This window comes from Dendrobates tinctorius, unplaced genomic scaffold (genome assembly GCF_039654945.1).
Source record: "Dendrobates tinctorius isolate UK_male_01 unplaced genomic scaffold, ASM3965494v1 ptg000116l, whole genome shotgun sequence".
NCBI lineage: Eukaryota > Metazoa > Chordata > Amphibia > Anura > Dendrobatidae > Dendrobates > Dendrobates tinctorius.
Genome location: NW_027361784.1, coordinates 35566487 through 35591770, shown reverse-complemented (window position 1 = coordinate 35591770; position 25284 = coordinate 35566487). Strand labels below are relative to the sequence as shown.

General features: G+C 42.5%; 1 protein-coding gene across 3 annotated transcripts in view; it reads right to left on the bottom strand.

Moving 5' to 3' along the window:
• Nucleotides 1–25284, bottom strand: part of PHF20L1 (PHD finger protein 20 like 1) — a 103055-nt gene that overhangs the window by 59436 nt on the left and 18335 nt on the right. For 2 of the 3 annotated variants that reach the window (XM_073590354.1, XM_073590355.1), the window contains exons 3-8: nucleotides 13111–13282; nucleotides 11537–11621; nucleotides 10266–10354; nucleotides 9703–9907; nucleotides 9001–9126; nucleotides 3528–3610 (exon numbers count right to left, since the gene is read on the bottom strand). In XM_073590354.1, the coding sequence (XP_073446455.1) occupies nucleotides 3528–3610; nucleotides 9001–9126; nucleotides 9703–9907; nucleotides 10266–10354; nucleotides 11537–11621; nucleotides 13111–13282 (760 nt within the window). The remainder of the gene's footprint in view (nucleotides 1–3527; nucleotides 3611–9000; nucleotides 9127–9702; nucleotides 9908–10265; nucleotides 10355–11536; nucleotides 11622–13110; nucleotides 13283–25284) is intronic. The other variant, XM_073590356.1, reaches the window with a different exon arrangement.

Below are 25284 nucleotides of genomic sequence, written 5' to 3'. Positions count from 1 at the left end.
TTGGAGTTTTGTGTGAAATGATCAATTTTTTGCTTCATTCTCTTTTGTGTTTTTTTCATTTAAGACAAATTAAATGAAGATAATACCAAAGAATTTGTGTTTGCAATCATTTTCAGGAAGATACGGAGTATTATCTGACAGAATTGAAGGGGTGTCAATACTTTTGGCCACAACTGTAGAAAATTGAAAATGAGGCACCTCTTGCAATAGTTGATTACCGTAATAATTTTCTTTCCTCTTTAGAACTACAGCTTCTATGCAGATCTATGCATCGTCACGGTAACAGACAACAAACAAATCCTGTGTAGTCTGATCTTGAATCCCACTGTCTTTTCTGTCCTCTACTTCTGGCTAACCTATCTAATGTACGTTAGCTCTAATTACGGGAAGAAACTATACGACAGCAAGAAATTAAAACTAATTTACATACGATTTATTTGCTTTATGTTACCATGGAGAAGTGCAAGCAAAAAAAACGTAGGACATTTTTATTGCAGAGGTGCTTAATTTTTTTTTCTTAAAAGGTAAAGATGGGCAAAGAAAAACTCAAAAATTAAAAAAAATTGCATAAATAATGAAAAACAATTTGTCAAATATTTGCGTGTGTACTTTCAGTACATATTATATACACATACAGTATATACATACATATAGCACCCCAATGGAAAAAAAATTGGGACGCTGTAAAATGTAAAGATGCAATGATTTGGAAATCTCTTATCAATATAATTTATTCACAGCAGAACACAGACCAGATCAGCAGTTGAACGTTGAACATTTTTCCACTTAATTTTCAGAAGAAAAAATTGGAAATTGAAGGCAGCAACACATTCAAAAAATTTACAACAGGGTTGACAAAAGGCTGGAAAAGTAAGCGGCACTGAAGAGAAACAGCACTGATGAGAAACAGCTGGAGGGTCAATGACTGTGTCTAAGAAGAGCATGTTAGAGAGGCAGAGTCTCCCAGAAGCAAAGATATTTGGAGGTCACTAATCTGTGATCAACTAAGTATAAAAATTGTGGAATAATTTAAAAAAAAAATGTAAAATTGCAAAGATGTTGAATATCCCACCATCTACAGGACAAAATCTCATCAAAAGATTCTGAAATCCATGAGCAAAAGGGAAGGTCGATTGTCAGTATTGGGTGCTCGTGATCTACGGACCCTCAGGAGGCTCTGCATTAAATAGAGGCATGATTCAGTTGTGTAAACTACTGCATGGGCTCAGGAACATCTCCAGAAACCAAGGTCAGTGATTGTACCTCACTGTGCAATTCACAAATGTAAGTGAAAGCTCCATCATGTGAGACAAGAAGCCATATATCATCGCAATCCAGAAATACTGGCGTCTTCTCTGAGACTAAGCTCATTTATAATGGACAGAGGCAAAATGGAAAACTGTGGTCGGCTAAATCAAAATGAGAAATTGTTTATGGAAACCAAGAACGTCGTGTTCTGAAGACTCAGGAGAGGGACCATCCAGCTTGTTAAGGAGGAGAGGGACCATCCAACTTGTTATCAAAAAGAGAGACCTTCCAGCTTGTTATCAAGGAGTGGGACCGTCCAGCTTGTTATCAAGGAGAGGGACCAACCAGCTTGTTATCAAGGAAAGGGACCATCCAGCTTGTTATCAAGGAGTGGGACATCCAGCTTGTTATCAAGGAGTGGGACATCCAGCTTGTTATCAAGGAGAGGGACCATCCAGCTTGTTATCAAGGAGAGGGACCATCCAGCTTGTTATCAAGGAAAGGGACCATCCAGCTTGTTATCAAGGAAAGGGACCATCCAGCTTGTTATCAAGGAAGGGGACCATCCAGCTTGTTATCAAAGAAAGGGACCATCCAGCTTGTTATCAAGGAAAGGGTCTACCCAGCTTGTTATCAAGAAGTGGGACCATCCAGCTTGTTATCAAGGAGAGGGACCAACCAGCTTGTTATCAAGGAAAGGGACCATCCAGCTTGTTATCAAGGAGAGGGACCATCCAGCTTGTTATCAAGGAGAGGGACCATCCAGCTTGTTATCAAGGAGAGGGACCATCCAGCTTGTTATCAAGGAGAGGGACCATCCAGCTTGTTATCAAGGAAAGGGACCATCCAGCTTGTTATCAAAGAAAGGGACCATCCAGCTTGTTATCAAGGAGAGGTACCAACCAGCTTGTTATCAAGGAAAGGGACCATCCAGCTTGTTATCGAGGAGAGGGACCATCCAGCTTGTTATCAAGGAGCGGGACCAACCAGCTTGTTATCAACGAAAGGGACCATCCAGCTTGTTATCGAGGAGAGGGACCATCCAGCTTGTTATCAGCACACAGCTCTGCATCTCAGGTGGTTGGGGCTGCATTAGTGCCTATGGCAGGGGCAGACCACATATGAAAGTCGTTATCAGTGCTGAGCTTTTTACAGAGGGGATAGAATAACATCTGCTCCATCCAGGCATCTATTTCAGGGAATTTCTTGTATATTTCAGCAGACATTGGTAAACTACATACTGCATCCATCACAGCAGCGCGTCTCCGCTGAGGAGTGATGACCTGGCCGCCTGCAGTTCGGACCTTACACCAATATAAAATATAGGCTCTTATGAAACAAAAAATCCGGCAAAGACCCCGAACTGTGGAGAAGTGAGAATCTGACTTCAGACAAGAACCGGACAACATTCCTCTATTGAAACTCCAGCGATCGTCTGCTTACTTCCCCGACGTTTGCAGACTGTTGCACAGAGAATAGGGGACGGGGTACACAATGGTGGACATGGCACAGGCATGACTTTTCTGAGATGAGTTACTGCCATCAATTTCTAAATGAACTATATCCAAATGAAATGGAAAAAATGTCCAACGTTCACTTTCTGATCTGTTCTATAGAGATTTCCAAACCATCGCTTTCTTATGTGTTTACATCTTACACAACGGCCCGACACACATACACACATACACAGCTTAATCAAACTACAAATGTAACATTACAGTGGGACCCAATTATACACTTCTTATGCATCTTTTACATATTCAGTTCAATTTTCATCAATTACTATAGAACTATAAAAATAAAAGTGAAAAATATGAAACTATAGAAGGAATGTCCCAAATTCTCACATTTAGCACAAAGCACCCGTAATACTGACTGATTTATTTCTGCACCAGTTTTGGATACTTTTTTTTTTTGTCTTTTTCAGCTTATATCTACATATATAAATAGTTGCTTTACCTCCCATATACAGAAGTCACATCTATAGCTGCATTTCTGATTCAACCGGCTGCTGATTGTGGTGCAGAGAGGGGGAAAAAAAAATCTCCCAAATTACAATGTAACGTAGCCCCTAGTCGAGGCTAGACGAGTAAAGCAAAGTGCTTGTAAATGTATATATAGAAAGGGTGAGGGGGCACGGGGGGCCGACGTACAATACTGGGAGCGCGTGCAGCCCTTTCACTTATGCAGGTAAAAAGCTTTTGCATCAGAAACAGGCACTGGTTTAAGGTTCAGTAAGGTACAGCCCTGATGTGGGTCCGCACTCGCCCATTTCATACCTCTTCCTGATTTGCAGGATTTTCAGTAGCTTTCTGCTTCTTTTCGGCATCCTCCAGGACCACCGCTTTCGAGGCCAATAAACCTTAAAAAAAAAAAATGGAAACCTACTGTAAAGATACAAGACCATCACCTTACATAGAGGTGATATATTATAGGAAAAAAAATGTATATCCAAAGCTTTAGAAAAAAAAAAATAAATAACTAAAAACAAGTATACTCTCTCCCATCAATCCCCCCTGCTCCCATTTTAGCGACTACCCAGACCTGATTGGTGAATACTTTCAAAATTGTAGCTTGGTCAAAAACAGGTCACTTCATTCACAATTGTTGATGTTACAGCTCACCTCCTCCTCCTCCTGTACAATATCTGATAACACCCACTGTAGAAGATAACACAGGATCCACCATTCACAATAGGTGATGTACAGGAAGAGGAGTTGAGCTGTGACAACAATAACTGATAACACCTCTACAGTGCCTTGCGAAAGTATTCGGCCCCCCTGGAACTTTTCAACCTTTTCCCGCATATCATGCTTCAAACATAAAGATACCAAATGTAAAGTTTTGGTGAAGAATCAACAAGTGGGACACAATTGTGAAGTTGAACGAAGTTTATTGGTTATTTTAAATTTTTGTGGAAATTCAAAAACTGAAAAGTGCGGCGTGCAATATTATTCGGCCCCTTTACTTTCAGTGCAGCAAACTCACTCCAGAAGTTCATTTTGGATCTCTGAATGATCCAATGTTGTCCTAAATGACTAATGATGATAAATATAATCCACCTGTGTGTAATCAAGTCTCCGTATAAATGCACCTGCTCTGTGATAGCCTCAGGGTTCTGTTTGAAGCACAGAGAGCATCATGAAGACCAAGGAACACAACAGGCAGGTCCGTGATACTGTTGTGGGGAAGTTTAAAGCCGGATTTGGATACAAAATGATTTCCAAAACTTTAAACATCCCAAGGAGCACTGTGCAAGCGATCATATTGAAATGGAAGGCGTATCATACCACTGCAAATCTACCAAGACCCGGCCGTCCCTCTAAACTTTCATCTCAAACAAGGAGAAGACTGATCAGAGATGCAGCCAAGAGGCCCATGATCACTCTGGATGAACTGCAGAGATCTACAGCTGAGGTGGGACAGTCTGTCCATAGGACAACAATCAGTCGTACACTGCACAAATCTGGCCTTTATGGAAGAGTGGCAAGAAGAAAGCCATTTCTCAAAGATATCCATAAAAAGTGTCGTTTAAAGTTTGCAACAAGCCACCTGGGAGACACACCAAACATGTGGAAGAAGGTGCTCTGGTCAGATGAAACCAAAATCTAACTTTTTGGCAACAATGCCAAACGATAAGTTTGGCGTAAAGGCAACACAGCCCATGAACACACCATCCCCACTGTCAAACATGGTGGTGGCAGCATCATGGATTGGGCCTGCTTTTCTTCAGCAGGGACAGGGAAGATGGTTAAAATTGATGGGAAGATGGATGGAGCCAAATACAGGACCATTCTTGAAGAAAACCTGTTGGAGTCTGCAAAAGACCTGTGACTGGGACGGAGATTTGTCTTCCAACAAGACAATGATCCCAAACATAAAGCAAAATCTCCAATGGAATGGTTCACAAATAAATGTATCCAGGTGTTAGAATGGCCAAGTCACAGTCCACACCTGAATCCAATCGAGAATCTGTGGAAAGAGCTGAAAACTGCTGTTCACAAACGATCTCCATCCAACCTCACTGAGCTCGAGCTGTTTGCCAAGGAAGAATGGGCAAGAATTTCAGTCTCTCGATGTACAAAACTGATAGAGACATTCCCCAAGCGACTGCAGCTGTAATCGCAGCAAAAGGTGGCACAACAAAGTATTAAGTTAAAATGGCCGAATAATACTGCACGCCCCACTGTTCAGTTTTTGAATTTCCACAAAAATTTAAAATAACCAATAAATTTCGTTCAACTTCACAATTGTGTCCCACTTGTTGTTGATTCTTCACCAAAAATTTACATTTGGTACCTTTATGTTTGCAGTATGATATCTGGGAAAAGGTTGAAAAATTCCAGGGGGCCAAATACTTTCACAAGGCACTGTATATACAGTAGATGGCACAGGATCTACCATTCACAATAGGTGATGTCTCAGCTCACCTCCTCCTCCTGTACATTAGCTAATATCACCTCTACATACAGTAGATGGCACAGGATCCACCAATTAGAATAGATGTAACAGCTCACCTCCTCCTCCTTTACAATGACTGATAACACCTCTATATACAGTAGATAACACAGGTTCCACCATTCACAATGGGTGAGATCACAGCTCACCTCCTCCTCCTGTATAATGACTGATAACACCTCTGTATACAGTACATAACATGGATCCACCATTCACAATAGGTGATATTACAGCTCAACTCCTCCCCTTCTCTTCACAATGACCTTTGCACACACATTAGATGCTTCAATACAAAACATAGGATCGGGGATTGTACACTGCTGTTAATGTAAGTGTTGTCTCCCGAAACAGCTAGTTAAAAAAAAAAAAAATTCTGAATTTTAAAGAGAATTGTGATATGGAAAAGAAAAAAAAAAAAAAAGTTTGCCAAAAAACGTTTAAAACATGCAGCACACTAGACTATTTTTCGGATGACACATTCCCTTTAAAAGCCTTTTACAAAAGGAAAATAACTGACAGAACAAGGATTGGTAAGAACGGTTGTTCCCGATCATCTCCTGTAATCATGGCAGCAATCAACCGAAGAACGAGGCATTTATCGAATGATCGCATCTTAGAGCTAACTCGTCCCGTCTATAAAGGTCCTTAGAGAAGTGCAGACCACGTGTGTTAGTCTCTGCTTACGGCTTGGAGCTTTACTGGATCAAAACTTTTCTTCCTTTCTCTCTCATGAGAAATTTCCCTTTAAATTGCAGAGAAAATTTCAAGCCGAGTGTCAAGGGATCCCTAGATGAGGTGGATCCTCTAAGCCCAAGCTCCAGGAGGGCACCCGGGCGTCGGTACAACAGACAGGTGAGGCAGGCAGGATACAGATTAATGGAGACAATTTGCAGGTGTCTCGAAGATTGTAGTCAGGTTGCAGAGGTACTGGAAGACACAGGTGGACAGGAGATTTCCTGGAAGCCTCAGGCGGACACGTAGCAGAGACCCTGGAAGACCAGGAACAAGTAGCAGAGGTACTGGCAGCCACAGGCGGACAGGAGATGTCCTGGAAGCTGCAGGTAGACACGTAGCAGAGGTCCTTAAAGACCAGGAACAAGTACCAGAGGTCCTAGAAGACCGGGAACAATAAGCAGAGGTACTGGAAGCCGCAGGCAGACCGGAGACGTCCAGGAGTCCAGATAGTAGAGACACGTGTCTCCCTGTGGCTTCCAGGATGTCTCTTGCCTACCTTCCACTTCAAGTACTTCTTCAACCTGTCTGTGATCTACCGGATGTCTCCGGTCTGCCTGTTGCTTCCATGTACTCCCATGGATATTTGTAAATGTGGACAGAACAATTTCTACTATGATCGCTCTCTGTCCTCTGCCATTGGCAAAATTGTCAGCAGCACATCACCGGTGTACACAAGAATATGTGCTGCCAATGACAATGATTTCTAAGCCTGCGGAAAACAATGAAGTCAGAGGACAATCAAGCAATCTGCTGGCTAATCTCTGCCCTATGTACAAAGGCTAATGCTCGGCCGATTATTAGTCCATGTAAAGGGGACTTTTGATCCTACTTTGTCTGATCAGCAGATTAAATTTTTTCAGCTGTCATGCCACATTAACAAATAAAAAAAATTTTAATTTGTCAATTCATTCCTATAATTCCAGAAGAAATAACAGAGGAACGTCACAATGTATAATTTTCAAAAAAAATGTTAGATGGTATTTTAATGGTAAATCCAAATGTTCACTAAAGCAGACGGGTCAGAGAGCTGATAGTTCCTCTAACCTCTTAAATGGAATTTGTCAGCAGGTTTTGAAATGTAATCTGACAGCAACATGATGTAGGAACAGAGACCCTGATTCCAGCGATGTGTCACTTAGTTTAATGGGTGGATCAGTTGAGATACACTCCCTGTTTTCTCTGCTGCAGATCTAGCAGAGCTCGGAATTCTGAGCTGTGTATAACCCCGCCCATGCCACCGATTGGCCACTTTCTGTGTATAACCTCACCCACACCACCGATTGGAAGCTTTCTGTGTACATAAAGCTGCCAATCAGTGGTGTGGGCGGGGTTCCACCAGGAGACACGAGACACCTATTCCTGTAGTGATATTCTCCTGCTGATAAAACACTGATTGTATTGAAGCAGCAAATCACAACCCAGAAAGTGACATCACTGGAGTCGCTGCCCCTATATCATGCGGATTTCAGATTACATAGCAAAAACCTTCTGACAGATATCCTTTAAAGGAAGCACATTTTTTTCCATAGTGATATGGTTGACTGGAAATTAAAATACCTTTTTATTTTATTTTGTAGAGATCCAATGTGCTAGTCATGAGAAGCCATATGCAAATCAGGCAGAAAGTGCACCAATGGTGTGTCAATGCACTCAAAATAAGCAGAGCAAAAAAGTGCATAGACACGCCCCCTGTGCACTTCCCACCTTATTTGCATATGGCTTCTGTGTTAGATTTCTCATGATTGGCACATCAGATCTCTAAAAAGAAAAAAACTTTGATTTCTTTTAATAGGGGAACAAGTGCCGACACGGTTATACCACTACTTCTGTAAATAAAAACAGGTTGACGGGTTACCTTTAAGTTTTTCTAATAGGACAATAATACAAAATCATAAACCAACCCTTCAGATGACGTTTTAGAGCGATCATCACAGTCTCCCGAGTCAATTTACCGAAAAAATTCAAGGGGTTTTCCACAATTCGGACAGCACTTTCTCAATTACAACATTCCAGCATGCAAAATAAAAACAGCCTGTACTCGCCACAGGTGCTGGCACCCTTCTAACGATGTTGGCCCTGGGGCCCCCATGACAGTGCTAGGTTATTTGAGCCCTGCAGCCAATCAAAGGTCAGTAATGGGTCATTTCGCTCTCACTTCTTTCAGTCAAAACTGACATCTGGAGGAAGTCAGAGAACAGTATCAGTTCTGATTTCTTCCCGAAGTCAGTTTCATCCAAAGGGATTGAGAGTGAAGCAGCCCATTTGTGACCACAGAGTTCCAGTGACTTTATGTCATGTGAGCCCAGCTGCCAATCAAGGGTCAGTAATGGGCCATTTCACTCTCATTTCTTTCAGATGAAACTGACATCCGGGAGACGTCAGAGAGCAGCAGTTCTGATTTGCTCCTCAAGTCAGTTCCGTCCAAAGGGATTGAGAGTAAAGTAGCCCATTTGTGGCCGCAGATCTCCTGTAATATAATGTCAAGGGAGCCCTGGGAGCAGACATCAATGGAGCGGCGCGGGCACCGCAGGCGAGTACATGCCCAGGAGAAGACCGTACCTGTTATTTTGTTTAGACGGGCACGTTTGGCTTGGAAAGAGCTGGCTTGGCTGATCTTCCTCTTCAGTAACACCTCATCATCTCGCTGCTGGAGAGGCAGTTTTGGAAATTCTTCTAATTCAATTTCTACGTTTTAAGACATTTCCATTAGTTTACAGAATCAAAGTGATAAAAAAAAGTGAGTTAAATTTTTTTTTATAAAATCTGATGTCCAAAATGCAAGCTGCTTATTCACAAGCTTATAAAATCATTTTCAGACCATCGGTCCGACACCCCGCCGGTCCAGAGAATCAAGTGGCTCCCGTACCCTTTTCGTTTTAGGGAACAGACGAAGTGAATATATCCCCACTACTAAATACCCATAGGAGCAAGAAGTACAAAATAATCCAGCAGCTCATTTAAATCATTATCCTACGAGCGTATAAAGAAATTGTGAATAAAAGATAAATCCCAAGCGCGACACCATGGAAATTTTTTTTTTTTTTTTTTCACAACATTCTGAATTTTCAACACTTAAACAAAAAATAAAAAAAATAGTAATTGATGTGTTTGATATCGCCGTAATGGGACTGACGTGGACCATCCATTTTCCTTCACCATTTCATCACACTTAGAATTTTTTTTTTTTGACATTTATCTGCATATTTCAAACGATAGAAGAGAAGGCCTCCCTTTCTACTAATAACACGAGTGTTTTTGTACCCAGGTTGCTGCTCGACGTCGGCTCCTCTTCCTTGTGGAGCAGTTCCGCAGGTTTACTGGTGGGGGCTTCTTCCTTTTTTGAAGATGCTTTTTGTATTTTTTTCTCTTCTTTAATGTCTTTATTGCTGTTAACGCTCGTCCTTGGCTTGTTGGTGGACTTGTTCTTGGCCACGGCAGCAGCTGCTTTGACTAACGCTATCCAGTCCTGGACAAAAAAAAAAAGAAGTCACCAGTTGGCATCTTCAGTATATCCACTGTTATGGAGTGAAAGCATGCAGTACCAATTTCAGCCACTACACACAATATGGCGCTGTGACACTCTCAATGGTGCACATCCCTCCGATCAGCTGATCGGTGGGAGTCCGTCCCCCTACAATCGGATATTGATGAGCCTAAATGATAGGCCTTTCATAATAAAACCCAAAAGAAGCCCTTTAAGGTAGGTTAAAGTCCCTTAAATTGTGACTGTGCGGGGACTTTGTGCCAAGGCACAACCAGCTGCAGGGAAATTAAATGGGATATGAAGAAATAAAAGCTGGATTACTGAGGGAAGGGTGGGCTACCTGGCCTCTGGCATCTTCTGGCATTGACTTAATGTGCATCTTCTTCAGACATCGAATGACCCCATCATAAAACTGCACAGTATAGTTACCTGCGAGGTAAAAACACATGGGGTCAGGTGGGAACAGTCACAAGAAATGGAAATATTAGATAAAAATGCAGGAAAAAAAATAATCTTCATAACTACAATTACAGACAATCAAATCTAACTCTTTTTATCCAGATCCTCCAAGATCTTATCCAAATATGTAGCAAATGTAATAATAATAAAGGATACTTAAGGTCCTGCACATGAGCTAATCAGAAGAACTAGACAACATTTATAATTGGAAGTATTTGCGATTATTATTATACCTACTACTTATTGAGATAGGATCTTGGAGATGGGCGTACTCTAAGTACTGTATTCTATTTTTAAAATTAAAAAGGCTGTCCACTACTCTGACAACCCCTTCTCAATCCACGTTTGCCCCCCAATAAAATAACGCCTATACCCACCTCCAGCGTCGGTGCCGTTCCAGCGGTCCCAGCACTGTCTCTCTCGGGGCTTGCATGACGTATAATGTCACGAGAGCCCTGGGAGCACTGGTGCTGACACCGCTGGAATGGCGCAGACGTCGGAGGCGAGTATAGGCGTTATTATCTTACTGGAGGAAACATATGGAATCAGAAGGGAGTGTCCACGTAGCGGACAAACCCTTTAAAGTATAAAATATATATTTTTTTATTTTCTATTTTTGTTCTATTTTCTAGGAGAGTTGTTTTCCAAGAATGATTAATATTATATAACTCTTGCTCATCCTCATTAAATCCCAATTATAATAACTTGATTTCCCAAGAAGCCCAAAGCTCCAAAATGGCACTGACGGAGCCCCTCGATAGGTGATCGACACCCGATGAAAAGCATTTAAATATTGATTGACAACGGCATCTAGAAGGTTAATAAGCAGCAAACAGAGCCAACTCCGGTCTCTCCTGGCAGTGACAGGCGCTAGCTGTATAACACAGCCGGCACCTGCCATAAATCCAATCCAACGGGCGGTCAGTGACCATTATGGCCGATGACGGGTATATAGCCGACAGCTGCAACCGCTCATACCCGTCCTCTCCACCAACCGATAGTAGGGATACATAGCAGTGTAGCGTTATAAGGCTTCAGCGCCGATGATCTAAGCTTTCTAATATCTTGCCCATCAACTACAGCTTTATAGAAGACGGAGCCGGTGACGACCTGATGACACAACTCTGAACGTTACTTCTCAGAACCACGAACCTTCCTTATTTATGGTTTCGATCTTGGCAGGATAATACCGACAATCCGTCCATCGGGCCAGAACTTCTTCACCTTCTTGAAAATCCTATAAAAAAAATAAAAAAAAGACAACATAATAAAACTTGAGGGATCTTTATTTTGGAATTCCGGAACTAAGACCTAGTTCGGTGATCGCTTGGGCACAATGGCAGAGCCCCGTGCGTTCACCCTAACAAGCTGCCACAACAACCTAAGGTCCTCGTGTATGTCGTGTTGCAGGAGTGTGTGGGTGATCACATGCGCTGTGGGGATTTGATGATCACCTGCAGTGGTGGCGGATACACAATGTTGGAAATAGAGAGGTTTTTTTTTAGTTTACCTTGTGATTTCCGATGAGGAGGGAAAAATAATTCCCAGAAAAACCCTTAAAATGTCTTACAGCGAGCGGTCTGTATTATACTCCAGAGCTGCATTCATAATTCTGCAGTGTAACATCTAAACATAATCATCCTGGATGCTGATCCAAGTCTTTTACTGCAGTCACAATGATGGCTCCATAAATGATGTCCCGCATACATTGCAGACCGTTGGATCAGTAAGTTTCACTGAAGAGGGAGCGCTGATCAGGAGAATTGTAAATGCAGCTCTGGAGACAACGCGAGCATAGGACGGGATTAAGCTTCCAATCAGTATAGGCTGCAATCCAGAGATCGCTCTTTTTACTACATTTTGCAATACTGAGATATTACAGTATAAAGTGGAAGTGATCAAACAGGATTAAGTGAAAAAAAAGGTAAAAGATACTAAAAACATAAAAAATTGGATTAACCTCCACCCATGTTTCCACATCTGATAATAAAACATAAAAAACACACATTTGATATTGCTGTTGGGGGGGGGAAGAAAGAAAAAAGAAAAAAAACAGAACGCCGGAAGGGAAAAATTTGAGACTCAGTCTCTTTCCCCCCCAAAAAAAACTGTATTAAGATCCCCAAAATGGTAAAAAAAATAAAATAAAAACTACAGTCCATGGGTCTCGGAAAATGGTAACAAAAAAAAAAAACCAAAACACACATTTGGTATCGCCATAATCGAAAAATGACGCTGCCGGGTCTTGTTTACTGCACAATGAACCTGTCACCATTTTATTTTACTTTTACATTTTCCGGTACATTATATGGTAAAGTGATTGGTGTCAGTCAAAACTACAATTCAGCCAACAAAACAAAGTTTTCTTTCTGAAAAGTTCATGGAAAACTATATATATATATAAAAAAAAATGTGGCTGACAGGAAGGGGTTAACAATTAGGGTGTATGACGGTGGGGTCCTCCAGTGTTCACAGGGGCAGTTTCTTTAACAATATCTAACTTCGCTCTACTCCCCCTCCCCTGGTCAATCGCCCAGTCCTTGCTGCTGCCCCCCCAGTGTCATGTAGCCAGCGCTGCAGACAATCACTGAGCTCAGCAGCTCTGCCCAAGAAGAAGGAAAATCCCTTTAAGTAAACCACACTCTGCACAGTGACTGATGTGTCCTCCTAGAAGAGAGGAGCGCCGGGGAGGACTGTTAGGATACCGGACGTTACAGCACACGTACAATGTTCTCCTCCTCGTCCCGCGGTCCTTCTTTCCGTAGCGCCGGTTTCTCGAGAGGACGGATGCGGCTGCTGTCCCAGTGAATCCACTCGTCGTATCGACTGCTCCAGCGTTCAAAATGGACCAGCATTTTTTCTTCTTCATAGTCGATTTTCTCAATCTTTGACGGATACCTGAAGAAAGAAAAGAATCAGCACCGTGGAAAGAGTGGATTATTTCCATCTCCTCCTTCCTCGATGCACAAAAAGGAGCTCCTATTGTAAAGACAGACGTGGGCCCCATGGGGAGAGGGTCTTCTACCGCCTCTGTGTATCGCTGGCTGCAGAATGTTCGATGGCTGACCGAAGAGATGTTGATTAAGGATTGATACTTGAAACGCGTTGACTAGGGCACGACTATTCACCATGCGTTTTATGGAGTAAAGGAGAAACCCTTTAACGATTACGGAGCTTGATCTAATTTTTGCGTTGAGTGGCTGCAAAATTAGGTAACTGAGAATCAGTCAGTGAGATTGTCTGACGAGGGAGAGTTTGTAACTGTTCTAGGTCTCTTTCTGAGCGCCTCTCAGCTGATTTACAGCTACTGATCACATTAAGTTTTATCCCAAAAGGTGGACAACCCCTTTAACAGTCATGGCTACTTCTCTATTTTACTGTAGTCAGAGCAGGAATCTTTCTTCCAGTAGTCACAGCCACATCCTAACCACCAACAGTCATGGCAGAGCTCCGTATTACCCATCAGCCACATCAGAAGCCTCTCCCCCTTTCTTCCAGTAATCACAGCTACATCCTAACCCCCCAGTCATGGCAGTGCTGCCTATTCTTCTGTGTTTTCATATCACAAGCCTCTTTCCGCCAGTGCTTACAGCTACATCCTAACCCCCAATAGTCATGGCAGAGCTTCCTACTATCCAGTCACATCAGAAGCCTCTCCCACTTTCGTCCAGTGCTTACAGCTACATCCTATCCCCCAATAGTCATGGCAGAGCTTCCTACTATCCATCAGTCATATCAGAAGCCTCTCCCACTTTCCTCCAGTGCTTACAGCTACATCCTAACCCCCAATAGTCATGGCAGAGCTTCCTACTATCCAGTCACATCAGAAGCCTCTCCCACTTTCGTCCAGTGCTTACAGCTACATCCTATCCCCCAATAGTCATGGCAGAGCTTCCTACTATCCATCAGTCATATCAGAAGCCTCTCCCACTTTCCTCCAGTGCTTACAGCTACATCCTAACCCCCAATAGTCATGGCAGAGCTTCCTACTATCCAGTCACATCAGAAGCCTCTCCCACTTTCGTCCAGTGCTTACAGCTACATCCTATCCCCCAATAGTCATGGTAGAGCTTCCTACTATCCATCAGTCATATCAGAAGCCTCTACCACTTTCCTCCAGTGCTTACAGCTACATCCTTACCCCCAATAGTCATGGCAGAGCTTCCTACTATCCATCAGTCACATAAGAAGCCTCTCCCACTTTCGTCCAGTGCTTACAGCTACAGCCTAACAGCTACAGCCTAACCCCCAATAGTCATGGCAGAGCTTCCTACTATCCATCAGTCACATAAGAAGCCTCTCCCACTTTCGTCCAGTGCTTACAGCTACAGCCTAACAGCTACATCCTATCCCCCAATAGTCATGGCAGAGCTTCCTACTATCCATCAGTCACATCAGAAGCCTCTCCCACTTTCCTCCAGTGCTTACAGCTACATCCTAACCCGCAATAGTCATGGCAGAGCTTCCTACTATCCATCAGTCACATAAGAAGCCTCTCCCACTTTCGTCCAGTGCTTACAGCTACAGCCTAACCCCCAATAGTCATGGCAGAACTTCCTACTATCCATCAGTCACATCAGAAGCCTCTCCCACTTTCGTCGAGTGCTTACAGCTACAGCCTAACCCCCAATAGTCATGGCAGAACTTCCTACTATCCATCAGTCACATCAGAAGCCTCTCCCACTTTCGTCCAGTGCTTACAGCTACATCCTAACCCCCAATAGTCATGGCAGAACTTCCTACTATCCATCAGTCACATTAGAAGCCTCTCCCACTTTCTTCCAGTGCTTACAGCTACATCCTAACCCCCAATAGTCATGGCAGAACTTCCTACTATCCATCAGTCACATCAGAAGCCTCTCCCACTTTCGTCCAGTGCTTACAGCTACATCCTAACCCCCAATAGTCATGGCAGAACTTCCTACTATCCATCAGTCACATTAGAAGCCTCTCCCACTTTCTTCCAGTGCTTACAGCTACATCCTAACCCCCAATAGTCATGGCAGAACTTCCTACTATCCATCAGTCACATTAGAAGCCTCTCCCACTTTCTTCCAGTGCTTACAGCTACATCCTAACCCCCAATAGTCATGGCAGAACTTCCTACTATCCATCAGTCACATTAGAAGCCTCTCCCACTTTCTTCCAGTGCTTACAGCTACATCCTAACCCCCAATAGTCATGGCAGCACTCCTTAGTCCCTAGTAGTCACATCAGAACAATCTGCCCCTTTCCTCCAGGGTGCAACCTTTGATCTTATGAACAAATAAATCTACATACACAAAATCTATTCTCAATTCAGTGATAATATTTATACTCCCAGAACTAAATTTCTCATATTTGAGATAAAAAAAAAAAACTCTTGAATTATAATTAGGAAGGGATTATAGACACTAGAGATTTCCTAAATAATTTACATACAGTCACAAAGCTTTTGCTTCTTTTCAATTTTTTTTTTCTTTTTTAAACACCATTCATGAATTCATAAAAATCTGCCCCAACCGCCATCTACTGATTCCATTTTGTCACCTTTATAAGTTTTCTCGTAAGTCACAACCAATCATTCCTCAGGGACACTATTGACTTTCTACCTGTTCTAAGCAATCTCGACACCATACCTACAAACAATTTGCTGGTCACCATGAAGGGTAACATCTGGTATACATGTATAGCCCGGACACTAGGTAGAAGATTAGAGGAACACATACTCAACAGCAGGATGACTTTCATTGCAGTGAAAAACAAATTCTGCTCAGACATCTTAGCACTTATCCTTATCAGGATTTTTTTCAAATCTAGGATAAAAGTTCTACTTTTTTTTTTTTTTAAAAGCGGCACCGCAATGGGTTCAAATGTAGCGCCCTTATATGCCAGTAAGTACAGTCCAAGTTTGAAGAACTACCTGTGTACACACACGTGTTATCCATCCAACATGTAATAACACAGAAGAGATTTATTGATGACATCTTCATTTGGCAGAGCACAATGCACACCATATCAATAAGTTTCCACAAACTAAACAGTGCTCTCACTGTGATATCATACACTCACCTTGTGGCTCTAGATCTACAGTACTGTCGAGTCATATTTACAAGATCTCAGCGTGAGATTTCCTATTACTACTGCTACTAAACTATGTCGAGATTACTGTTATTTTTGTATAACAAAATATTCAAGTATTTTTTTCCTGGATTGTATTGGTCTGTTCTATTTGCTTTTATTTTGATGCTCGTTATTAACTTTCTGTACATATTGTTACAGATTCCTTGAGGAAAAAAAAACCTGCAAGCTTGGAACATTGGATAGAATCTGTTTACTTATTGCTGGAATGAATAAAATATTCCCGCATTATACAAGCTTTGCAACTATATACAGTTAGGTCCATATATATTTGGACAGACAACATTTTTCTAATTTTGGTTCTAGACATTACCACAATGAATTTTAAACAAAACAATTCAGATGCAGTTGAAGTTCAGACTTTCAGCTTTCATTTGAGGGTATCCACATTAAAATTGGGTGAAGGGTTTAGGAGTTTCAGCTCCTTAACATGTGCCACCCTGTTTTTAAAGGTGCCAAAAGTAATTGGACAGATTAAATAATTGTAAATAAAATGTTCATTTCTAGTACTTGGTTGAAAACCCTTTGTTGGCAATGACTGCCTGAAGTCTTGTACTCATGGACATCACCAGACGCTGTGTTTCCTCCTTTCTGATGCTCTGTCAGGCCTTCACTGCGGTGGTTTTCAGTTGCTGTTTGTTTGTGGGCCTTTCTGTCTGAAGTTTAGTCTTTAACAAGTGAAATGCATGCTCTATTGGGTTGAGATCAGGTGACTGACTTAGCCATTCAAGAATATTCCACTTCTTTGCTTTAATAAACTCCTGGGTTGCTTTGGCTTTATGTTTTGGGTCCATCTGTAGTATGAAACGACGACCAATCAGTTTGGCTGCATTTGGCTGGATCTGAGCACAGTATGGCTCTGAATACCTCAGAATTCATTCGGCTGCTTCTGTCCTGTGTCACATCATCAATAAACACTAGTGACCCAGTGCCACTGGCAGCCATGCATGCCCAAGCCATCACACTGCCTCCGCCGTGTTTTACAGATGATGTGGTATGCTTTGAATCATGAGCTGTACCACGCCTTCGCCATACTTTTCTCTTTCCGTCATTCTGGTAGAGGTTGATCTTGGTTTCATCTGTCCAAAGAATGTTCTTCCAGAACTGTGCTGGCTTTTTTAGATGTTTTTTTTTTAGCAAAGTCCAGTCTAGCCTTTTTATTCTTGATGCTTATGAGTGGCTTGCACCGTGCAGTGAACCCTCTGTATTTACTTTCATGCAGTCCTCTCTTTAGATATTGGATATTGATGCGCCTACCTCCTGGAGAGTGTTGGTCACTTGGTTGGCTGTTGTGAAGGGGTTTCTCTTCACCATGGAGATTATTCTGCGATCATCCACCACTGTTGTCTTCCGTGGGCGCCCAGGTCTTTTTGCATTGATGAGTTCACCAGTGCTTTCTGTCTTTCTCAGGATGTACCAAACTGTAGATTTTGCCACTCCTAATGTTGTAGCAATTTCTCGGATGGGTTTTTTCTGTTTTTGCAGCTTAAGGATGGCTTGTTTCACCTGCATGGAGAGCTCCTTTGACCGCTGGTTTCCTTCACAGCAAAACCTTCCAAATGCAAGTACCACACCTCAAATCAACTCCAGACCTTTTATCTTCTTAATTGAGAATGACATAACGAAGGGATTGCCCACACCTGTCCATGAAATAGCCTTGGAGTCAATTGTCCAATTACTTTTGGTCCCTTTAAAAACAGGGTGGCACATGTTAAGGAGCTGAAACTCCTAAACCCTTCATCCAAGTTTAATGTGGATACTCTCAAATGAAAGCTGAAAGTCTGAACTTCAACTGCATCTGAATTGTTTTGTTTATAATGTCTAGAACCAACATTAGAAAATTGTTGTCTCTGTCCAAATATATATGGACCTAACTGTAATTGTGCTGGGATCTTTGGATCACCTTTCCTGCAGTAGTTACAACTGTGGAACTTACCAGAATAGTCATTATAGTGCTCCTCCTTATTCACAGCAGTCACATCAGAACCTCTCCGACATTCTTCCGAAGTCACTGCCAAGGCCAGTCCCCGCAGTAGTCATTGACAGAGCTTCCTGTTCCCCAGGAGTCACATCAGAACCTCTCTGACATTCGTCCAGAAGTCACTGCCACAGTCAGTCCCCCCAGTAGTCATGACAGAGCTTCCTGTTTCCCAGCAGTCACATCAGAACCCCTTCAACTTTCCTCTTATAGTTACTGGCGCAGTCAGTCTCCCCAAAAGCCATGACAGCTTCCTATTCCTCAGCAGTCAAATCAGAACCTAACCAATAATTACTGCTGCAGTCAATCCCCCCCCCCAATAGTCATGCCGGAGCTTCCTATTTCCTAGCAGTCACATCAGAGTCTGTGACTTTCCTCTTATAGTTACTGCCGCAGTCGCTCCAGAGCTTCCTATTCCCCAGCAGTCACATCAGAACCTCTCCGACTTTCCTCTTATACTTACTACCGCAGTCAGTCCCCCCAATAGTCATGACAGAGCTTCCTATTCCCCAGCAGTCACATCAGAATTTCTCCGATTTTCCTCCAGTACTTACTGCGGCAATCAGTCCCCCAATAATCACTACAGAGCTTCCTAATCCCCCCGCAGTCACATCAGAATGTCTAACACTTTCCTTGAGTAGTTAATGCTGCAATCAGTCCCCCATTAGTCATGGCAGAGCTTCCTCTTCCCCAGTGGTCACAGCAGGGCTTTAGTCCTCACCCAATACTCCCAGGTAGCTTTGTCCTTCCCAGATATTATGTGTTAGAGGGGGGACACTATTCACTAACAGGTGTGACGCCAACAAGGAGCCTGGCCAGACACCTACCACAGCAGAGAGCAGACCACACGCCTATCGCACAGGACTATAAAAGTGTATTCAGGGACAAGACAAGTTCTGGAATCAGTTCACAGATAATTCTATGAGAATACTGTGTAGACGTTGAAACCATGGAAGAAAAAAATACCGAAAAGAAAAACAACGTTAACATAAAACCTGCTGCTACTGAAATTTCTAACAGTGTTACAGCAGATCCTCGGCTGTGTTCACACCTGTGTTATCATTGTAGTTTCAACCTAAAGTGGCGGCTATAATACCAGCAGGACCCCAACACCACATCTCGATGGGACTGATCATATACAGTAGTGTTCTAAATAACAGCAGTGTGTTCAGAAACATGATCACAAAATCTTTCTACCAGTTTTTATTTCCAGCTTTGGGAACATCGCACACTGTTCTCTAATTCACAACATGAAGAAAAACGGAGATCATTTATAACTACCTTACAGAAAATAGCAAAAAATGAACAATGTCCTGTTCTAAAGAACAGCAGCGTCGGCATTTGTCTTTGCAGACTCACAATACGTATTTTTAGTGTGGATTTCGCATTCCTGTGAATCACTGACCTAATGTTTCGTTGTTACCCACAGTTTTTTAGAACGGCTTCACATCTATGTCGCATGGAGTCACCCAACTTCCGGCCCCTGTTCTTCCAGCCCAGGATGCTCGGACTACAACCCACAATTTTTTGGCCTTTGTTGGCTTTGCCTCAGAAACTGCATTTTTGATGTCATCCCACAAGTGTCCTATCGGACTAAGGTCTGGGGAATTGGGCCGGCCGCTCCATAACCAAGATTTTGTTGAACAGAAACCAAGATGTTGCTCGTTTACTGGTGTGTTTAGGGTCGTTGTCGTGGTGAAACCCCCATTTCAAGGGCATATCCTCTTCAAGTATATTAATATATGGAAACTGGTACATGATCCCTGGTGTGCGGTAACAAGGTCCGGCACCACAGTAAGAGAAACATGTCCATATCATGATGCTCCCCCACCATGCTTCACTGTCTGCAGGGTGTACTGTGGCCTGATCGCAGAGTGTGAGGGTCGTCTGATGAACAGTCAGCAGACCTTGGAACCAAAAAGAACAATTTTACTTTCACCAGTCCACAATCCGTTTCTCCATTTCTCTTTAGGCAAGGTGATGTGTTCTTTGGCAAATTGTATCCGCTTCAGTACGTCTCTGTTTTACCTGTGGGACTTTATGCTGAGAGATTAGCGTCACACAGGCGTCTTCTGTCACAGTCCTCACAGGTCACTTGACACTGTCTGTGATCATTCTAGAGCTGAGCCTCCGTTATTCTTCCATCTTCTTCCACGTCCCTCTGGTTTGGCTTTCCGTTTTAAAGCATTGGACATTATTTAAGCAGAACTCTGCACAACCAAAGCACGCTGTTCTTCTGAATAAGGTCTCGAACGACCCTTATTTCTCAGGCTTCCAAGGAGAAATGCATGCATGACATGTCCAGGATTCCACCTTAAAGTGGCCCTGTCAGCAGGATTGTACCCAGTAACCTACAGGCAGTGTCAGGTCGGCGCCGTTATACTGATTACAGTGATACCTGGTGATGAAATCCGTCTTGTGGTCGTGGTTTAATCTTTATTTTCAGTTCATGAGATCTCCGGGGCAGCTTCCTGTGGTGCTCTGATTAGCTATTCATACTGATGGCTTCTGACAGGTCACTGATCCCTCACTGACTTGCCCCTATTTTACATTCTGAATATTATATGTATTAAAAAAAAAAAAAAAAAAAAAAAAAAAAACACATTCAGCAGGCAGGTGCCGGAGGCGGCACCTGCACTGCAACATGATCGTATCTATAATATGCATTAAATTGCTTTAGTCATATATATTTATTCTGAAAAAAAAAAATCTCTCTCAAAATGGCGCCGACTGCGCCTGAACAGTAGGATCTATCGGTGATTCAATAGATGCTACCACACATTTTGCTAGAGGGAAAAAAAAATAGTCTCCGCCAAGATGGCGCCGACAGCGCTTGTGCAGTGGCATCTATCATAGAAGCATCTGGTTTTTTCCCCCAGAATAAATGTATATGACTAAAAACAATTTAATGCATATTATAGATGCAATCATGATGCAGTGACGCCACTGGTAGCTTCCTGCTGAATGTGATTTTCTTTTCTCAATACATATAATATTATATAAACTAGGCGTTATGTTCCAGACCAGGTTTGGAGTCCTTTCTTTCCATGTTCCCGGTCTGGTCATTTCAGGGGTTAACTTTTCTCAGCCTCAGGCTGGTCTCAAGTTTGCTATTTCCTGCAGGCAGTGTCAGCTATATTTCTGCCTTTGGCGTGTGTATCTGACTCTGGTATATCCTGATTTGCATTGCTGTGATCCCTGACTTGCACCGTGTCTGCTTTTTCCCTCTATTTGTCCTGACTCAGTGTTTCCCTGTAAGTTCGTTGACTCCCTGGTTTTGACTTGGCTTGCATTCGGACCTGCTTCTGTCTTTTGTCTTTGTCTTATCCGCTTTCCAACCGTTGATGATCCCATGGCTTGTTCCTGACCACGTGTACTGCTGTGACCTCTGGTACTTCTGCTCCTGACTGTTTCTGACTCTGCTTGTCTGAGCACTCTTTCGCCATCTGGTTGCACCAGTGCTGCTCCTCAGTGTTGCTACACCGTGTGTGCAACCTCTCTTCCCTCACCAGCACCCCCTGGTGGAGGTTGCACTATACTGCACTGCAATAGCATGACAGCAGGTCACTGTCAGCAGGCTGCATTATGAACATCTCATCAGAGCACCACATAAAGCCCCCCCCCCCCCATCCACAGGTCACCCCAAAGCACGAGCATATGATTAACTGAAAATTGAAGATAAGGATTAAACAACAACCACAAGACGGATTTCATCACCAGCTAGCAATGTAATCAGTATAACTGAGCCGACTTGACACTGTCTGTAGGTTACTGGGCACAATCCTGCTGACAGGTTCCCTTTAAATAAGGGCCACCGGATTCCCATCGGTTTCCTCACAGAATGACTGACCTCACTAATTGGACCCCACTCTGCTATTATTTTGAACACATCACCTATCAATTAATTATTCTAATATACAGACTCAAAAACTTGCAGATCACGAATGCCGAGTCTGGGGGTTTTCTTAGTATCAACTGCACCGACTGGTAAATTGTGACACGTGTGGCGATATAATTTATACCAAAACCAGGGATTCATCTGGTTAGTGATATTGGACGGCTAGTATCTTGAACACTATTGTAAGGGGTCAACGACTGCCGATAATTTCCTGCATCGCCTATATTACTTTTATTAATATAAACTGGACCATGACAGATTTTTTTTTTTAAAGTATTTTTGTGATTTAGGATTTGTATTATTTGAAGGCTCGTGGGGGCGCAGCTTGCCTCAGATACTAATAAAAGCGTTTAGCGATATAACAGCAGCCACATGGGCAGCAATAGACTGGCTCCAACATCCAAAGAAAAGATTTCTAAGCATACACTGATCTGTGCAGGACACACTGTGCAGGAAGGAGGGGGAGGTGAGCTGTGATATCACCTATTATGAATGGTAGCTCCAGTGTGACCTACTGTATATAGAGGTGCTATCAATCATTGCACAGGAGGTAAGCAGTGACATCACCTATTGTGAATGGTGGATCCTGTGTTATCTACTGTATATAGAGGTGTTATCAGTCATTGTACAGGAGGAGGAGGTGAGCTGTGACATCACCTATTGTGAATGGTGGATCCTGTGTTATCTACTGTATATAGAGGTGTTATCAGTCATTGTACCAGAGGGGGAGGAGGTGAACAGTGATATTCCCTATTGTGAATGGTGGATCCTGTGTCATCTAGTGTATTTAGATGTGTTACCAGTCATTGTACTGGAGGGGGAGGAGGTGAGCTGTGACATCATATATTGTGAGTGGTGGATCCTGTGTTACACACATTATATATATATATATATATATATATATATATATATATATATATATATATATATATATATTTATTTATTTATTACCTTTCATTGTAATACTGCCCTGTGACAATTGGACTGTGGAGAAGAGTTCTCTATAGAACAGAACTTATCAGCCTATTATAAAAACTCAAAATGAAAACAGAAAGGATTTTCTTTTATCAATAATGATACAGAAAACTAAGTATCTTTTTAAAAAAATATTTAAACTGTGGTTCGTTTTTTTGTTGATATTTCCTTTAAAAAAATAAATAAATTATAAAAAAAAGCTAATGTGAACACAACCTTACTAGAGGATGCACAAACTAGATCCTGCAAGGTAATGAAACATCACTCCCCGATGCCACCCGCTCACAATGAGGATATTCTGTCTCCTCCTTAGGCCACGTTATGTGGTGATGGGAAGCGATATCCGCAGACGATTCTCCCGCTCTGCCACTATCCCGCCACCATAGGCAGAGACTGGGGGGGTGCACTTTATCATCTACTTACTGCTCTGTTCACATTAACAGTTTCCCTGTTCGTTAAGGATTCTGGCACATAGACAATAAGCACGGCTATTCTGACCGTCAGAAATATCTGTATAGACCATTAATTTCACACCTGTGGGGTACCAACAAATATATGATTGACGGAGAACACAGTAGTCCAACGACCGCCAAATCCCCTTCACTGTATGCAAGGAACAGCGCCCCACGTTTCATAGTGGCTGTGTCCGCTACTGCAGATTTCTGCAACCCAGTCAATAAGGTACTCATAAATGTACGGCGCTGTGTGTAGACTTCGGCATTGCTGATCCCGAGGATAGGCAATTAAAAGGAATCTGTCAGCAGGTTTTGCAATGTAATCTGACAGCAGCATGATGGAGAGGCAGAGACCCCGATTCCAGCGATGTGTAGTTTAGTTTACTGGGTGCAGCATTTATGATACAATCACAGTTTTCTCTGCTGCAGATCGAGCAGAGCTCGGAATGCTGAGCAGTGTATAACTCCGCCCACTCCCCTGATTGGCTGCTCTCTCTGTATAACCCGCCTACACCACTGACTGGCAGCTTTCTGTGTACACTGTATAGATATAAAGCTACCAATCAGTGCTGGGGGCGTGGTTAGACTAAGAGGCCCGACATCCCTTGTCCTGTAGTGATAATCTCCTGCTAATAAAATACTGATTGTATTGAAATAGCAAAACGCAGCCTAGTAAGTGACACATCACTGGAACCGTGTGCCAAACTTCAGACATCAAATATTACAATCCACACGTCTGCTGGATTGATATTTTACCTAATAACCATACATTATATTAAACAATACCTCCACTGTAACGGACGGAAAATAGTGTGTAAAATAATCAATATTATTTCAAAATCATACAGTAATTCAACAATAAAAGGATGCCTCATATCAAAAAGCAGGTCTAATTCCACTACCCACTCATAGTTTTACATGAAAAAGACCAAATCTAAATGGTTATGTGGCTTGCTGGATTTACTGGGTCATAAGTTTAACTATATATTTACAATACCATCTCTATGTATATGGATATCTCCTTAGTAAAGTGTCCAAGGGCAAAAGTTGGATATATATCAGGTAGGTAATAGACTAAAACCCTAGAAAGTGCCTTCGTGCATGTAAATGACATTGCAGGCCCAAGTAAGCAATATAAAAACCAAATGAAGAGCAGGTGCATAGAAAGTATCATTACCTTAGTGGTAAGCCGAAATTGCCCTGTCTCTCACCTCAATGCGCGTTTCTATGTATTCCTCTTCCGGGGGCGTGCTCTAATGGAGGCTGGAGGTGTTTCATCATGCCCGCTGACCTATCCGAACTTGTTTTTACCCTCACGTGATCATCCGTAAATACAGTTAGGTCCATATATATTTGGACAGACAACATTTTTCTAATTTTGGGACCAAAAGTAATTGGACAATTGACTCCAAGGCTATTTCATGGACAGGTGTGGGCAATCCCTTTGTTATGTCATTCTTAATTAAGCAGATAA